The sequence below is a fragment of the Mus caroli genome, unplaced genomic scaffold (assembly GCF_978045245.1).
Source record: "Mus caroli unplaced genomic scaffold, Mus_caroli_1 scaffold_12, whole genome shotgun sequence".
Lineage (NCBI taxonomy): Eukaryota > Metazoa > Chordata > Mammalia > Rodentia > Muridae > Mus > Mus caroli.
Window position 1 is genome coordinate 37890822 of NW_028227267.1, and position 16934 is coordinate 37907755.

At 44.1% G+C, this 16934-nt stretch overlaps 1 protein-coding gene and 1 long non-coding RNA gene across 2 annotated transcripts in view; one reads left to right on the forward strand and one right to left on the reverse strand.

Annotated features, from left to right (window-relative positions):
- LOC147001782 (uncharacterized) overlaps positions 1–16934 on the reverse strand; it is a 55263-nt gene that overhangs the window by 26052 nt on the left and 12277 nt on the right. The window contains exon 2 of the long non-coding RNA XR_015044627.1: positions 15039–15510. This is a non-coding gene — a long non-coding RNA (uncharacterized LOC147001782). The remainder of the gene's footprint in view (positions 1–15038; positions 15511–16934) is intronic.
- LOC110288165 (eosinophil cationic protein 2) lies at positions 1155–1624 on the forward strand. The gene is given in 2 exon segments (XM_085828957.1): positions 1155–1335; positions 1338–1624. Coding segments are annotated over 2 exon segments (468 nt in total).

Below are 16934 nucleotides of genomic sequence, written 5' to 3' on the forward strand. Positions count from 1 at the left end.
ACTAGCTCTGGAACAAATGAGGGTAGATGGAAATGTAGAAAGGAATCTTATACAGAAAACAATCAGAAAAGTACTATGAACTATGCCGTGAGTACAGTGTTTTCTTATAACTATGACAGTGTTCCTATATGCAATATTTAAAGTTTGCCTTTTTAACATTTACATGTGTCTGAACTCACATGTGCCATGTGTGTACAGGTACTAACAAAAACCAAACAGGTGTCCATTTCCCCGGACCTAGAGTTATCTCAAGTTGTGGCCTCTGCGTGACAAACTGGGGTCTTCTGGAAGAGGAGGAATCTGGAAGAGTGGAAGTTCTCTTAACCACTATCATCTCACTGATCTCTAAGACCTATATTTACTAATATGTCTCTGTGTGTCTGTGCACATGTGTATGAACATGCCAACAGATGCTATTAGAAGACATGAGATGTCCTGGATGGAGTTACAGGCAATTGTAAGCCATCCAGCATGGGTACTGAAACCAACCTTGGGTCCTCTGGAGAGCATCAAGTACTCTTAACAACTGAGCCATCTCTGCAGACCTCACCATCATATAATTTTAAAGATGCAAGACAGAAAGATAAATATCTCTTATGATTCCGGCTTCCTAAGGCTTTCTAAAGTGTGTAGTCAGGCTAATAGAAAACTTGTCTGTTCCTTACTGAAAACAGACACGACCCCTACAGCCAATCAACAGGCAATACAGAGATTTCTGTGGAGTGTTCCAATTCAGACTTCAAACTGCCCTGCACAAGAGGGCTTGGAATTTATTCCTTACAATGGAGCCAGAAGCACCATGGCTTGGCCAAGTGAAGAAACAGAAGGCTGGTTGCACAAGCAGACAATGTACCAAACTGTGGGTTCTGCACAAGCTCCACCCCCAGAGCCTGCTGTATATCTATGGGCCCAAGTGGAGCTCACTCATTATCCCTGATTTCCAAGACAACCAGACCTCAGGTCCACGGGATCCACAAAGCAGACGGGGTAAGACCCTGACTGTCTATGCCTGGGACAGGGTGGGCAGGTGATGGGGCAGTGTCCAGGAAAAGTGGCACTGTGAACCCATAGTGACAGCAAGGGCCTTCAGGAGGACATAGGGAAAACTAAGGCAGGGTGGGAGCAGTCACTTCTCTTCTCTCCTCACAGGAAACATGGGTCCGAAGCTGCTTGAGTCCTGACTTTGTCTCCTGATGATGCTAGGACTTGTCCTAATGCTTGCCTCATGCCTGGGACAAACCCCTTCCCAGTGGTTTGCCATCCAGCATATCAATAATAATGCCAACCTCCAATGTAATGTTGAAATGCAGCGTATTAACAGGTTTAGAAGAACATGTAGGGCTTAAATACTTTTCTTCATACAAGTTTTGCTAATGCTGTTGGTGTGTGTGGAAATCCAAGTGACTTGTGCAGTGACAATATAAGTAGAAACTGTCATAATAGTTCATCTCGGGTGCATATAACTGTCTGTAACATCACAAGTTGGAGGAGAACAACTTATACCCAATGCAGATACCAACCAAGAAGATCAGTGGAGTACTACACAGTTGCCTGCAACCCCAGAACTCCACAGGACAGTCCCATGTATCCAGTGGTACCAGTTCACTTGGATGGGACATTTTAACTCCAGTGCCAGCACTTTGCACCTTCACTCATCTGCTACTTGCAAGATCATAGTAATGAAGAGACAGTTCCTCTGTCTGCACTCCATATAGCACATGTCCTCGTGAAACCTGTCCCTGACTACCTTTAATTTAGCTGAACAGATCTTTTATTACTAATAACCACCTTTGCATACAAATCTAGATCTCTGGTATCTTTGTGTCTGACAGTGTTGTGGAGAGAGGAAGGGGAAGAGACACACACAGAGAAGTGTGTGAGTGTGTGTGTGTGTGCGTGTGCATGTGTGTGTTGAGGCAGGGCCTTATACCAATTTAGGAATCTTCCCAGTCCCTAGAAACAAATGAATCTGAGAAAAAATGGACATCTTTCCCAAAAGTTCCCACACAACATCTTACCTAAAGTTTCACTGTGGGAAAGAGGTGGCTGGCAGAGGAGACCAGGGAATTGGGATCTCTGGATGAGGCTATCCCTTGCCCTCTCCTTGTACAGCTGTCCTTAAAGATCAATTACGAGAACATTCAACTCAAACCAGAAGGACAGATTCCAAGATAAGGGAACTGGAATCTGCACAGGAAAGAGATGAATAATGAGAGGGCCTGCCCTGGGGTTACAGATGTTTGTTAGCTACATGGGAACTAGGAATGAAACACAGGTCCTCTGCAAGAGCAATCAGTGTTCTTAAGTGCTGAGATATCTCTCCACCTCAATGGATTTTTAAAAGTGGGGTGTTTGTGTGTGTGTGTGTAGTTATATGTAACCATACATGGATTTAGATGAAAAGCAAAGATGAAATCTAAAGGAAAGTATAAAATAGGGGAGTAGAATACATGGAATAGGAAAGTAGAAGATGGGACTGTGAGAAACAAGAGAACCAGCCACACAGGGTGAGGAAGTAAGTGCAAGACAGATCAGAGAGGCAGAGGAATGAAGGAGAAATTATGATTACACAAGTGAGTGAAATGTCCATGATAAACACTACTGCTTTGTATCTAACCTTTACACAGACAAAAACCAGGAAGTGAATCTTCAAACTGTCCTTTCTTGGGTGGCCCATCCATCTGAGAAGAGAGAGGCTCAGCATTCTATAGCTTTGTCTTCCTCTCTTCATTAAGCTAACAAATTCCATAGGAAATGGTAACAGAGCCATTCCTTCTCATGTTTATCCATGTGACCGTTCTTGTCTCTGAGATAGTTGTTGGCACTTTTCTCTGTACAGCTAGCATGCCTTATGCTCTCCCACACTATTTTCTCCCTGATAAGATTATGTTACAGGTGATGATCTTAGTCTAGATAGGGGGTGATGGCATTTCATGGGGGTGGAGGTTTGTTTATTGTTTGATGCTTTATTTTAATGCTTTACATTTATTGTGTTGGTGGGGGCACACATACCATAGCATGTATGTGGAAGACATGTATGTGGTGGTCATGTATGTGGGTATCAAAGGAGAACTTACAGAATCTGGTTCCCTTCTTCCAATACATGGACTCTGCAGCTCAAACTTGGGACATCAGCAGTGCTTTCATTTGCTGAGTCAATTCATTTTTCCATTAAGAGAAGTTGGAGAGCCTTCCTTGGATCATAGGTGGGGGATTATTCCTCTATGTCCTCAGGTGGAATCTCTGCTTTGAGGTCGCTGATTTTAGCTTGAAACTATAACCCCAGTTATTAACATCAAACAATGTGAGAGTCATTGGAGTTCTCAGAACCACCTAGTAAGGTCCCTTCCACAGAGGATCCAGCTATTCTGTGGATTTTACCAGGAGAAGCCAGATCCATTCAGACTGAGTGTGTACAACTTTGTTTCCATACTCTTGTAGGGTTATTGGATTTGCCCCAAGTTCGTAGTGTATTGTACTGAATCATCTGATTGACCTCAGAGTCTAACCCAGGACTCATGTGAGGAAAAGCTATACAACAACCAAGGACTATATTTGGTGTCAGTTTGGGGAGCTATTCTAACACCCCTAGGGGCAACAAGAACAGATTCACCGATTTATCAGAGGTTTTGAAAGACCAGTAAAAATTCAGACCCCTAGCACCAAGAATGTAGGTTAGCTGGTTCAGTGACCCTGTTCCAGGACCTGGCTGTCCACAAAAGTTAGATTAAAATCTTGAGAACAATCTTCAGAAGCAGGGAGTTTCCCCTTGTAATTTTTAGTACCCCCTTGGGACTTTTTCACCAGTGTTTTTGGCATTTTCCAATAATGCCCTCCCTACCCCCTTGGGCTGTGTTTTTTTTCCTTTAAATACCTCCTTTTCCAGCTACTCGGGGTCCACAGTCCTCTCCCCCTGCGTGGTGTGCGACTGTGGGGCCTAGAGCTTGCCTGGAATAAAACAAAAATCCTCTTGCGGTTTGCATCAAGGCCATTTCTGGTGAGTGATTTGGGGTGTCGCCTCTCCTGAGTCAGAACATGGGGGAGTCCTAACTTTGTGGGTCTTTCAATTTCTTGGTAACGTTTTCCTAGGATCTACTTAAGAGCTTGGTTAATACTTTCAATACCACATGAGCTTTGGGGCTTCCAAGCAGAGTTTGGGTAATATTTTATCCGTAGAGCTGTGAATATAGATAGTCACATGTGTAAATAAAGGTTAATCTGTGAGTCTTAAATGACCAGAAGAGACCAAACCTTGGACAGTGTCCTTTAGAAAAACATATTTGACTCCTCTGTAATCGTTTCAACCCCAATTGCTAAAGATTCTATCTAGTACAAGAAGGTGTGTACAAACACTAACACATATTTGAAGCTGCCCCAAGGAGACAAAAGAGTACATTCTACCTCCCAGTCCTCACTGGGATAGGAGCACGTCCTCTGCATTGCTCCAAGATGTGTAAAGAATGAGGGCAGCAACATTGTGAAGACCATAGCCCTGATATTCTTGCTTTACTGTAGGTAACTCTCTACCCAAGAACAGTCAAGTTCCCATTTACAGAGTGACATCCCTCCCTGGATGGAATGAATCATGTATTCCATGATTTTTCTTAACTGCAGGACTTAGAGAGGAAAGGTGTTCTCCACATTGATCCATGGCCAGTTTCTGTTGCCCCTTTTTCATGGCGCAGTGATGTACATATAGGTTTTATATCATCTGTCTTTGGAAGGATCAGTACTCTCATGGGGATCTATCTGCAATACTGTCTTCTTTGCTTTTCTCTGCGCTGGAATATTTCCTTGGGACACATGAGACATGCATGCCCTTCTGATGGCCCTGCCAGTACATGACTGATCTTTGTCAAAATCTTCGACAGCGTCCAACAGGATTAAAATCTTTTTTGCTTATGTTTGCTTATATTTTATAGGTCAGATGTTGGCCAATAACCGTTATGTGGGTTCTAGGAATCAAACTCAGGTTGCCATACATTCATAGCAAGGGCCTTTGCTGGTTGATCCACCGCTTCACTTCACCCTCACCCTTATCTCCATATTCCTTAGTAGCAGGATTCAAATTGTTAAGACCTAGGTAAAATAGCAAGGCCAAGATGGAATGTTAAAACCTACGTAAAAATGTTAAGGCCTAGGTAACTGTTTCCTGGATAGCCTGTCATTTTGTGCTGTTACTAATATTATAATGAAACTTTCTCACGTGTTGCTTCTGCTGTCATTAGGAAACTTGCTAATGCCAAGTTGATTACATATTCTTTTCTGTTCTGTGCCCTTGAAATTAAGATAAAATTCAATAGAACTGCTTTGTCTAGGTACCCACAATAAGCTTCATCCCGAACCAACCACTCAACAACAGCACTTCCTGCACCTGTGTATAAATCCTTATGGTACTTGCTTTTATAAGTTGCCCCTGGGATGGACCCAATCATAAGAGAGACACCTGCATCTATTTAGATTAAAGCTTCCATTCTGAGTCAGGGTCAAGTAAAGTTTAAGTTGCCAGGACCTTCCTAGGAACTGACATCCTACTTGGTACAAAGAGACGTGTATATGGGTAACTGTCATCCTGGTTGGCAAGTTAAGACATGAAGGTTAGACAAATTCCATCCTGGTTGACAAGTTAACACATGAAGGTTAGACAAATCCCATCGTGGTTGACAAGTTAACACATGAAGGTTAGACAAATCCCATCCTGGTTGACAAGTTAACACATGAAGGTTAGACAAGGCAAGTTCTTTGCCACAGTTGAATACTCCAACGAATGGGAACAGGATGAGTGTACAACAAAGACATGTTCCTAAGGAAACCCCCATCCCTAAATCCTGATGGGTGAAAATCTTGGCACAGATATTTGTAATCTCAGGCTTAAAAAGCCCTACTGGATCTTGACACAAGGTGACAGTCTGCTCCCACATCTGACTGGAGTCCCTGATCTATCATCAGCCATGGGGTATGGTGTTTGATAGACCATTCCTGTTTGATGAGAGGCACCAGTGTCTTAGTGGTGTGTATGACGATTCCCAGACTCCAACACAAACATTTGAGTCATGGTGTCATTTTACACTCTAAAACATGCCTTGATTTGTGGGACAGTGAGCTGTGCACCTACAGGGTGGTCCCTAGTAGAGCACAGGCCTTGAACCATGGTGACCTGGTAGGTGGTGACTTCTCCCTGCATGGAACGGCAGGTGTTCAGCCACATCTCCTGGGCCCCTGGTTCCTACTGCAGCCACAGCCTCCCACAGTCCCCCTGCAGGGGTGTGTGTGTCCATCAGTCACATAGACAAGGCCCCAAGCTCCTGGTATTCTGTATGGTCTCCACACTGCCAATTACCTGGCTACATCTAGGTTCCTCTCCACAATTACTTGGCAACAGCCAGGTAGACCTGTGCACTCTAAAAGGGGTTATTTGCCCCCTTCTCCCTTTCTTAAGCTCTTAACCTCTTACACTCTTACTCTCATGTCTCTCTTATTCTTGCTTCCCACTTTCTCCTCCTTTCCCCATCCTCTTCTACTTTCTCTCCATATGGCCATAGCGAGCCTCCCTGTTTCCTTGCTCTCTTCCTCTCTGTGCCTTTCTAAAATACATGCTTTAAAACATTGACTGCCTGTTCTCATTGGGACTGGCCATGCTGAAGCAATGGAGCAAGGGAAAACCCTCATAGAAGCATGATAAAGGGGGATGGCATGGGAGTTTGCAGAGGGGAAACCTGCAAAGAGTATAAGATTTGAAAATCAAATAAATAAAATATCCAATTAAAAAACAGAGTAAATTGACAATAGGGGGAAAAAAAGAATTTGGAGTCATCTTAATAAGGAGTCAACAGCACCTTAAGAACACACCTAAATTCTCTAGGATGAAAAGAAGCAAACACATTGAAGAGGAGTAAATGTCAGGAAATACTCAAACTCAGGGCTGAAGTCAACCAAATAGAAACAAAGAGCAAGATACAAAGAATCAAAGAATCCCAGAGCTGGTTCTTTGAGAAAACAGTTAGCCAAACTAACTAAAGGGCACAAAAACAGTACCAAAATTAAGAAAAACAGAAATGAAAAGGGAAACATAACAACAGAAACTGAGGAATTTAAAAACTCAGCCTGTCTGACTAGAAACACCTATGCTCAACCAACCTGGAAAATATAGATGAAATGGAAGATATTATTTTATTTTAAGGTTTATTTTGGAATGTATGAGTGCTCTGCTGCATATACACACATGTGTCAGAAGAGGGCATCAGATCCCATGATAGATTTTTGTGAGCCACCATGCTGCTGCTGGAAATTGGACTCAGGACCTCTGGAAGAAACCCAGAGCTCCCAACTCCTGACCCATCTCTCCAGCCCAATACCACATACCAAACTAAAATCAAGATAAGTAAACTATATAAAAAGTCCCATAACCTCTACAGAAACAGAAGTAGTCATTAGAATCCTCCCAACCAAAACCAAAACAAAAAACAGTGAAAATGAGGGCATTGACTCTCTAATCTGGAATGAGTCTGCACAAATCATGTTTGGGACCTTAAAGATGGGGCTTTAGTTCAAAACCCTAGCAATTCCAAATGCCTCCAAGCCTTTTCATCTACAGGTCCATAAAACAAATTTTACTGCAAGTAGTGTGAAACTACGTATTTTAAGCCCATTGTACCACCATATAACAGCCCTGTCCAGGCTACTGGACTCTGTCTCCTCAGGTTGTTCCACTTAGGGAACAAAATACATATAGTCTCTTGTGAGGCTCTGCAAGTGCCTGTCAAATACAGACATGGATGCTCATAGTCAGCTATTGGATGGATCACAGGGCCCTGAATGGCAGAGCTAGAGAAAGTACCCAAGGAGCTGAAGTGGTCTGCAACCCGATAGGTGGAACAACAATATGAACTAACCAGTACCCCCAGAGCTCGTGTCTCTAGCTGCATATATAGCAGAAGATGGCCTAGTCGGCCATCATTGGGAAGAGAGGCCCCTTGGTATTGCACACTTTATATGTCCCAGTACAGGGGAACACCAGGGCCAAGAAGTGGGAGTGGTTGGGTAGAGGAGCAGAGAGGGGGGAGGGGAAGGGAACTTTTGGGATGGCATTTGAAATGTAAATAATGAAAATATCTAATAAAAAAAGAGCTAGGTTGGCTACTACTATTTTAGCAAGAGAAGCAGAGACGTTAACTCTGGGTCAGCATCTTATACTTACATCACCCCATGCAGTGAAGGTTCTTCTCAAAGGAAAACCAGAACCCTGGCTGATCAAGGCATGTTTGAAAAAGTAGCAGGTCCTTTTCTTGGACTATCCTTGGAATCTAGATAGAAAACCCCACTGTCATCAGTCCTGCTACATTCTTGCCAGATGCTGACACACAGAAACTCTTCAGTAATTGTCTGAGGAAAGAAATGTGATGAAAGAGATCTGTCTCTGTAACTCATGTACCCATAGAAGGACTAACAGAGACAAAGTTTGGATCTGAGACAGAAGGAAGGTCACACAGAGACTGTCCCACCTGGGGATCTATCCCATAAACAACCACCAAACCCAGACATTATTGCTTATGCCAGCAAGATTTTGCTGACAGGACCCTGATATAGCTGTCTCTTGTGAAGCTATGCCAGTGCCTGGCAAATACAGAAGTGGATGCTCACAGACATCTCTTGGATGGAAGACTTAGCCCCCAATGGAGGAGATAAAGAAAGTACTTGTGGAGCTGAACGGGTCTGCAGCCAATATGAACTAACCAATACCCCCAGAGCTCATGTCTCTAGCTGCATATGTAGCAAAAGATGGCCTAGTTGGCCATAATTGGCAAAAGAAGCCCTTGGTCTTGGGAAGATTATATGCCCCAGCACAGGAGAATGCCAGAGCCAGGAGGTGGAAGTGTGTGGGTTGGGGAACAGGAGGGTATAGGGAACTTTTGGGATAGCATTTGAAATGTAAATGAGGAAAATCTCTAATAAGAAATTAAAAGAAAGAAAGAAAGAAAGAAAGAAAGAAAGAAAGAAAGAAAGAAAGAACGAACAAATGAACAAAAGAAAGAACGAAAAAAAAGGAAGGAAGGAAGGAAGGAAGGAAGGAAGGAAGGAAGGAAGGAAGGAAGAAGGAAGAAGGAAAGAAAGAAAGAAAGAAAGAAAGAAAGAAAGAAAGAAAGAAAGAAAGAAAGAAAGAAAGAAAGAAAGAAAGGAAGGAAGATCTGTCTACCTAAACCTAATAAATATCCCCACATCCCATGAAATCTTTCAGTTCTGAGGCAATGCTTGGCATTCTGAGGCAATGAGGCATGGTTGGGAGCACCATCTTTAAACATGGATTCAGAGACACAGGGGCTTCAGCAGAAATTGCAACTGAAATGATTTGGACCCCAGACTTATAGACCAAATATATAGTGAAAAAGAAGACCTGTTATCTCATACCAGGAATGTCACTATGCCTTAGATTCTGCACATGTGAATGTTCTGATCTATCAAGAAGGAGGGCTCGTCACTGCTGGCAGAAAGAACATTAAAAACAAAGAGGAGTTCTTGCCTCTCCTGGAAACTCTTTGCCTTCCTCTAGGAGTTTCTTGGTTTCAATGCTTAGGACATCAACTTTAAAACACCCTTGAGGCCACGAGTCACCAGGGAATTGACTTGGCTACCCAAAAATCGGCCCAAAGACCAGTGAGGCCTACTGACATTCTGGTGACATAAAGTGACTCACTGCTGCCTGAGAATCCATATACAACCAAGGGGACATAGGGAATATAAAAATATCCAAAGGGTAGAAGAACCAAACGAATGGTGGTGGAAGCCAGAGGGAAGATCATTCTGCCAGGAAATATTGGCAGGGTTCTGGAAAGTAACTTTCACCAGGGTACCAGATAGAGGTCCAGTATACTTTCTGAGTTGCCCAGAAAAAGATATGTTATAACTAGACATGACATCCTGGCCCGATTTATCTAAGCAATATGTCAGATTTATAGTAAAATAAATGTAAAGACAGACACTTATCCCAGAAGTGGGCACATACGAGGGGCCAAACTATGGTCAATTGTGAGAAACTGACTTCAGTGATATGTGGCCTGCTAGGGGAGGATAAGAGTCCATGATTCTTTTTAGTGATACCTTATTTGGATAGGTATAAGTTTTATCCACTAGTCTCAAAGATCTCAAAGAGTAGCTCAAAAGCTCTTCCAGGTGCTGGACCAACAATTTTACCACTTGCTTGGAATTGTGTCAGATTATAGCAGAGAACTCATAGCCAAAACTTGTCAAGTAACAGTGGATGATTTCTGAATAGCTGAGAAACTTCATTGTATATGCAGACCTCAGAGTTCTGCTCACATTCAAATGAAGAATAGTTCACTAATGGAAACGGTACTTAACTCTCAGGAGATTTCCTGGAAGGGTGGATGGGCCTCCTTCTTACTTTGGCCTTTTGTACCCAATGCATGTAGGAATCCATCCCTATAGTATTTGTTTAGAATGCCTCCCCCATTGCTTCCCAATATCAAAGATAATCAGTTAACCAAACTATAAGTATTTCTTTTTCATTGTCCAGGTCCTCCTGTTTCCATAAAGGCTATTCATCAACTCTTTGAGAGACATAGTGGACTTCTGACTTTTCCACCATCATCCTAGCCACCTCTGAGCCTTGTTGTAGTGATACTACTTGGCTGAAAAGGGTAGCTAAAGACAACACAATCAATTTGAAAAACACTTACATGATTTTTCCACTCTTACACCTGAGAGGTTAGGTGGCATTTTACCATGCATTCTGCAGGCCCATGTCGAAAAGCTAGAAGCCAGAGATGACAATGCCAAACAGAGACCATCCTGAAATTATGGACCCATTAAAATTGAGGTTTCCACAGACCTGAGCCCTTTCCATTGCCTATCCACCATATTGAGTATTACGTATCTTGTAGTCGACTATGGGATCATAATTCAATGCCCAACAGCCTCAGACTTGGAACTGGGAACATCAGAAGGTAAATATTGGAGAAGGGAGAGCTAATGGGACTACAGAGCAGCAATCCAAGACCCCTGTTGACCTTTGCTCACAGATGCCTACTTTGTCTGGTTCTTTTGGATGAAGAGAGAATGTGGGATTTTAGCTTTTGAAGAAGGGACATAAACTTTATAATTTGATATTCCCCCTGTATCTGAGTTCCTCTATTGCCAAGTACAAGGAAATTTCATTGAAAAAAATCTGATCTTAAAACAGAGCTTTTTTGAAAGCACATATCTCAATATATTGAAACAATGTCTCCTCTCAAGGTATGTGCCCACTAAAAAACATAACCCAACATGCAGAAAATTAAATGTGCAGGAGAATGATTTTGTCCTCTGAAAACCAGAGCAACCTGGGGAATTGGACTATATGTTATATGAATGGACACCAGAAGTAGATTTACATTGGAGAACAATCTACCACATGCAAGGATCCTAGAGCTCTAGGTCGTAACGAAGATGAGCTATCCATGTTCAGGCCCTATGAATCTCTCCCCATCCTAAGCACTTGACATGTAGTGAAGCAGAGAGAACTCTCCAGCTTTGGAAGGAGAAGGTGACAAAAGGAACCCCTGGGTCAAAAGAGAGAATCCCATTTTTTTTTTTTGTAATTAAAACTCCCTTGTTCATGGCAATAGGGAATCTCAGGTACAGGGGGAATATCAAATTTTACAGGCACCTCAGAAACGGGTCTAAATGGGGCAAGCTGGTAAGCCAGTGCACCATGGTAGTTCCCAGTGACATCATCAGTAGTCACATCCCTGGACAATCTCTTGTATCCAGGAGAACCCTTGACTCTTCTGTGATGTCACCACTGTTGTGGTGACACCAAAGGCCTGTAGTGTATTCCTTCAGAACCAATTGGTTTCACAGGCAAGCATGTTGTCCATGCAGCTCACGCTATTTTGGAGGGAAAATACAATACACACAGAGACCAGACTTTGGAGGAATGAGGCCAGCCTTCTGTCATCTTGGGAAGTGGGAAGAAAGAAATGGTCCTGGAGAAGGCACAATATTTCCTGCGCAAAGGTTGGGGAGCTACATTGAGGATGTGGGCTTGAGCTGGTCCTTTCAGGAATAGGGCTTATGATTTGGATCCTCAAAATTCTTCAATCACAGACCCAGAAAGAAGAATTTATGATGATTAGTTTGCTGAGAGCTAGGAATTGAGAAACCTGTACTTGCTTTGTTAAGAAATTTTAATATCATCCCAAGTGGTAAAAATATGCCCAGAGGAAGCTCTGTGAGGATAACAGAGTGTTGTTCTCAGGATAGAGTGTTGAAGCACTTCATCCTGTTAGAGTTTCCAGTAGGTTATATGAGGATGTGATGGCAAGTACAGAGTGGGATATTCCCCTGCTCATGAATCAAGGTCTCTGACACTTTGGCATTGAGCACACAAGATGAGGACTGATTCACAGTCTGAGGTTAGTGTAGTAATGTGGGAGCTCTCATCATGCATTTTAAGAAGCATGGACAGGTGTTGGCTTATGGGAGATGTTAGGTGTTAATGTTTATGGTCAAACTTTTTTATGCTAAGTAGAACAGACTACATTGTCAGATAAGAGCTGACAATGCCCTCCAATTATTCTTGCATGGGAGAGCTTATGCATTTCAGGGCGAGGGGAATTGCAATAGGGAGGGAGGAATATGCTTAATGATGGTTTCTGGGAACAGGGATCTAGCTAAGGAGCCCAGCCTGAAGATAGCTTTCCTGCTCTTTCAGGGATTCTCTGTGACTCTAGATTTCCCTCTTCCTCAGACTTCTGTGTGGGACAAAGCATGCTGTCTCCATTCCGTGCCCTATTATCTCTACGAGTTTACCAGTGTTTATCAACTGTTGGAAAGGCATCACCACAAACCTCCACCATCAATAAGCAGGGGCAGAGAATGAAGAGAATGGAGAAGCTCAAAAGGGATCTCCAGAAGATCAAAAATGAGAGAGACGAACTCCAGGGAATCCTAGTCAATTACACTAACAAGGATTTGAACAACAGGGAGTCATTATGCCCAGTTCTTTGCTGACTGTCTTGGGCCCTCTCTGTTAACCTCAGATTCCCTCATATCACAGGAGACTGCAACACCAGGCTGTCCACACATCCAAATTCATTTTGCTGATTGGAATTTCGACACAGAACTTCAAGTTCAGATAGGAGTGATATGGGTCTTAGGCACTTTTGATTCCTCCAAAAGGAAATCAGAGCCTGTGGTATGAATCTCAGTCTGGGGATAAGGGTAGTAGTGTGTGAGCCCTAATTCTGCATTGTAAAAATCCTATAAAGATGTTGGTTTGTGGGAGATACAAGGTCCTCTCTGTTTATGGCCAATCATGATTGCAGTTTACATGGAGGTAAGTTGGGTCCAACTAGTCCAGTCAACAGCTGGAGGAGCCTGGTCCCACATACTGCCTCTCATGATGACTGGATTGGCTGTAGTTCATCACTGCTTTTCTCAAATTTTGTTCATTATACTCTTAGATAATGTGTGTTTATTTGGAATTCTGATTGTGTTTAATTATGTGGTGTGTGTGTGTGTTTGTGTGTGTATGTTCCACTTAAAATCTAGAGTGACTGTGTAGTATGCTGGGGCCTGAGATTTTGCATGACACAGTTTACAGGCAATAATAATGAAGATGCCAGGGAGCCTCACTTTGAGCAGCACAGCACATAACCTCTGTGCTCACCTCAGATGCACACTGGAAACTCCTGGTGTATGTTATAAAGGCTTTTACCTGTAGATACTGATTATGTCCTTTGAGAATTTATGTAAGCAATAGAACCAAGGATTGACAATTCCTTGTCTACAAACAGATGTCCCATCACAGGTCTATAAGGATGACAAACAGAACTCACCTGTGGAATAGGAACACTCTGGCTGTACAGTCTTATTCTGACAAAGGCTCCAGAATTCAAGATTATGAACCATAAAACTAGAGCAAATCTGTGTGCAGAACACTATTGGCTCATCAAGCCTGGGACGCACCAGGGCATACAGTAGGCACATATTTGTTGTAAGGAATCCCTACAGGAATGAGAAGACAGAATGAAGACACCAAGATCATCCCTCTAAAAAGAAGAGCTGAGAATGTTAACGCATCACCTAATGTAGAAAAGGCTGTGCTTTCCCTTTTAACTTCCAGCTATGCATGTGTTTAAAAAGAGAATGAGAAAAGGCACAATGGGGAAATCCCAGCATCTTCAAGAAAACACCATTCCCTTCAATGATAGGAGAGTGGGTTAGGAATGCCTCCCCCACCCACCTGCACAACTCTTCCAGGGAAAACAGAGGCTTTAGAAACTAAAGCACAGACTCACATCTAACCAATGAGAGAGGCATTCTAAGTCAGATCATACCAGTCCACAGATACTAAATGATACAATCAGAAAACCTTTTGAGATGCAATTGCCCTCCACCCTACTACCTACTCTCCCTCCCTTTCTTTTCTCAGACAGGGTCTTTTGTAGCTCAGGAGGGTCTTGAACTCTGGATCTTCCTGGTTCAGTGTTCCCAGTACCCAGCCTTGAAAGACATTTTTCAAACAATGTTTAACAGTAGGTGTCACAGTATAAACTTCTGAAATTCTAAGGCCATCAAAAGCCATTTTACAACTATGTATATTAAAAAAGTCACCACTGTGTGTGTGATTGGCCAACACATTCTTGCACATTTCTGCATTTTCTTAAACTTTATTTACATTATGCTCCACCCTTAAAGTTTCCTTCTATTATCTGCAAGCTGGATAACTATCTCACTCTGTCTCTCAAAAATTCCCCCCACGGACGGGAAAAGTTAATTAAGGGCTGGAGGGACATTTCTGGGGTTGTCTGGTTTTGTCCCTAAAAGACACCCAATATCCCTGGACCCCTTGGAGCAGGCAGAGAGAAAGCTCTTCAGAATAGCTTGGCTGCCTGGAAGCCACTGCAGGTCAACTTTTCTGCACTGTCTAGCAGGGTCACCGGTTTTATCTGGGGAAACTCAACTCTTAACTTTAGTTGGGCCACCAGCTGCCCCTTGCCCAGCACCTTCCTGGACCCTATATCCAGGTCTCTGCTCACCTGACCACATTGGGATGCTTGAATTCTCCAGGTGCCTCAGCACCGCCACCTCGCGGATGGTGGACAGCCGCATGCCCTCCTCACTTGTCTGCCTTCACACTTGCTCCAGATTCAAGAAGTGGCCACCTTTCTTCAGGTCGCGGGCCTTGAACACCTTCCGTAGGCGCCTTAGCACATCTCCGTCACGCACTCATACTGCTGATAGGCGCGGCTCAGGCTGTCCTTCTCCATGCTGGCTGCAGGCTGCCGGCGGGGCACAGTGGAACCGGGGTGCGCACTCGCTGCCTTACAGGCCTCGGGGAGGTAAGGAGTTGGACTCGCGGCAGCCAGGCTAGAAGGAAGGACCTCTGGCGCAGCCTCCAAGAAACTCCGCCTACCCATGTCGCCGCCCTGAGCCATCACTGCAGGAGAGCTCTGATCCCTCCTCTTCCCCCTCCTCAGTGATTACAGAGTCTGCCCACAATCTCTGCACCTAGGAGGAGGAGACAGGAGGACAAGGAGAAAGTGTGATCAGACTGCCTGGGAGACTTCCACGGGGTTCCACCAGCTCCCCCCTCACCCCCCCCCCGCCCTGGCTGTCTAATCCGGCCCGGTTTCTCAGAAAAAACAAACAAACAAACAAAAACAAAACAAAAGTTACTTTTCTTCCCCAGCAGGGCTCGTGCAGTCTTATCTAGGAAAAGATTGCTGGGGCACCTCGGGGATAAGCTCTGCGCGGGAAGCAGTAGGACGAGATGGGGCGTGCCTAGCAGCCTAGAGTGTGTCCGGAGCACGGGGGAGGGGAGGAGCCGGGCACGTCAATGTCGTGGCTCAATATTTATACCTATATCGTTGTTCTCCGCTGCCCTCCCTGACTACGGGGTCCTAATCGTGCAGAGTACGGAGCGACCTGGGGGAATTCAGAAGTTGGAGTGAAAGCACCAGCTGTTCACCCGTTTGGGGCTGCAGAATGGAGTTGGGGCTCCTAGGACCCTGAAACCCAATGCTGTGAGTATGTGAGTAGGGGTGGTCAGACATCTACTTGGAGATTGCTTCCTTTCTTTCTACTTTCAGTTTTTCTACAGGGAGACATTTGAAAGGAACTCGCTCTCACAAATGGTCTTTGGGGTAAGGCAAGCTTAGTGGAAGATGAAATTCTGCCTCTGACTTGGAGGGCCTCCCTGGTGGATACTCAGGGAGGACAGACCATCTGGTAGGGGAGGGCTGGGGCTACTAGAGGTGGGAGAATGAGGGGCCCTGGAAGGGGAGAAGTGTCGTGCCCCCCACACCCACCTCCACCCCCGCACACACACTAAGATCCCAAGGGTGTAGGAAAGGCAGGTCCATCACACTTTCACCCATCCTGTCCTGAAAAAGTAACTTCAGGACTTTTCTAGCTAACTGGGACTGGTCCTTAAGTTTTCAACCCATGCACAAGCAACCGCCCTTATGATGGTGGGGATGGGGGACAGTAAACATAGGTCTCCCAGGTGTGTGAAGGGGCGGCCCTTGTGTCCCTACTTCTGAGAGTCACAACTCTAAAGCTATAGAGCTTCTTAGGAAATGAATATTCATTTGGGGTTCATAAGAAATCAGGAAACCCAGAGCTATCTGCCTCTCATTTCCTTGAAATACAGCACTGGTGATAACTGTAAAGCAGAAATACTGACTTTCCAGAAAAAGACTTTCCAACTACCCATGTTGAGATTTCCCAGACATGTTGAGACATGGCTTTCTTTTAAGCCTTTTGGGTTTTATTTGTTTGAATTTGGAGCGTCGCTATTTTTTTTATTATAAGTATGTTTTGCCTGCTGCAACCCTCACCTGGTACCAGAAAACCAGCAAAAAGCAAGTGAGCCAGGCGCACGGGGCAGGACCCCACGGGCGCCCAGAGGGGGGTCTAGAAATCCCACCAGG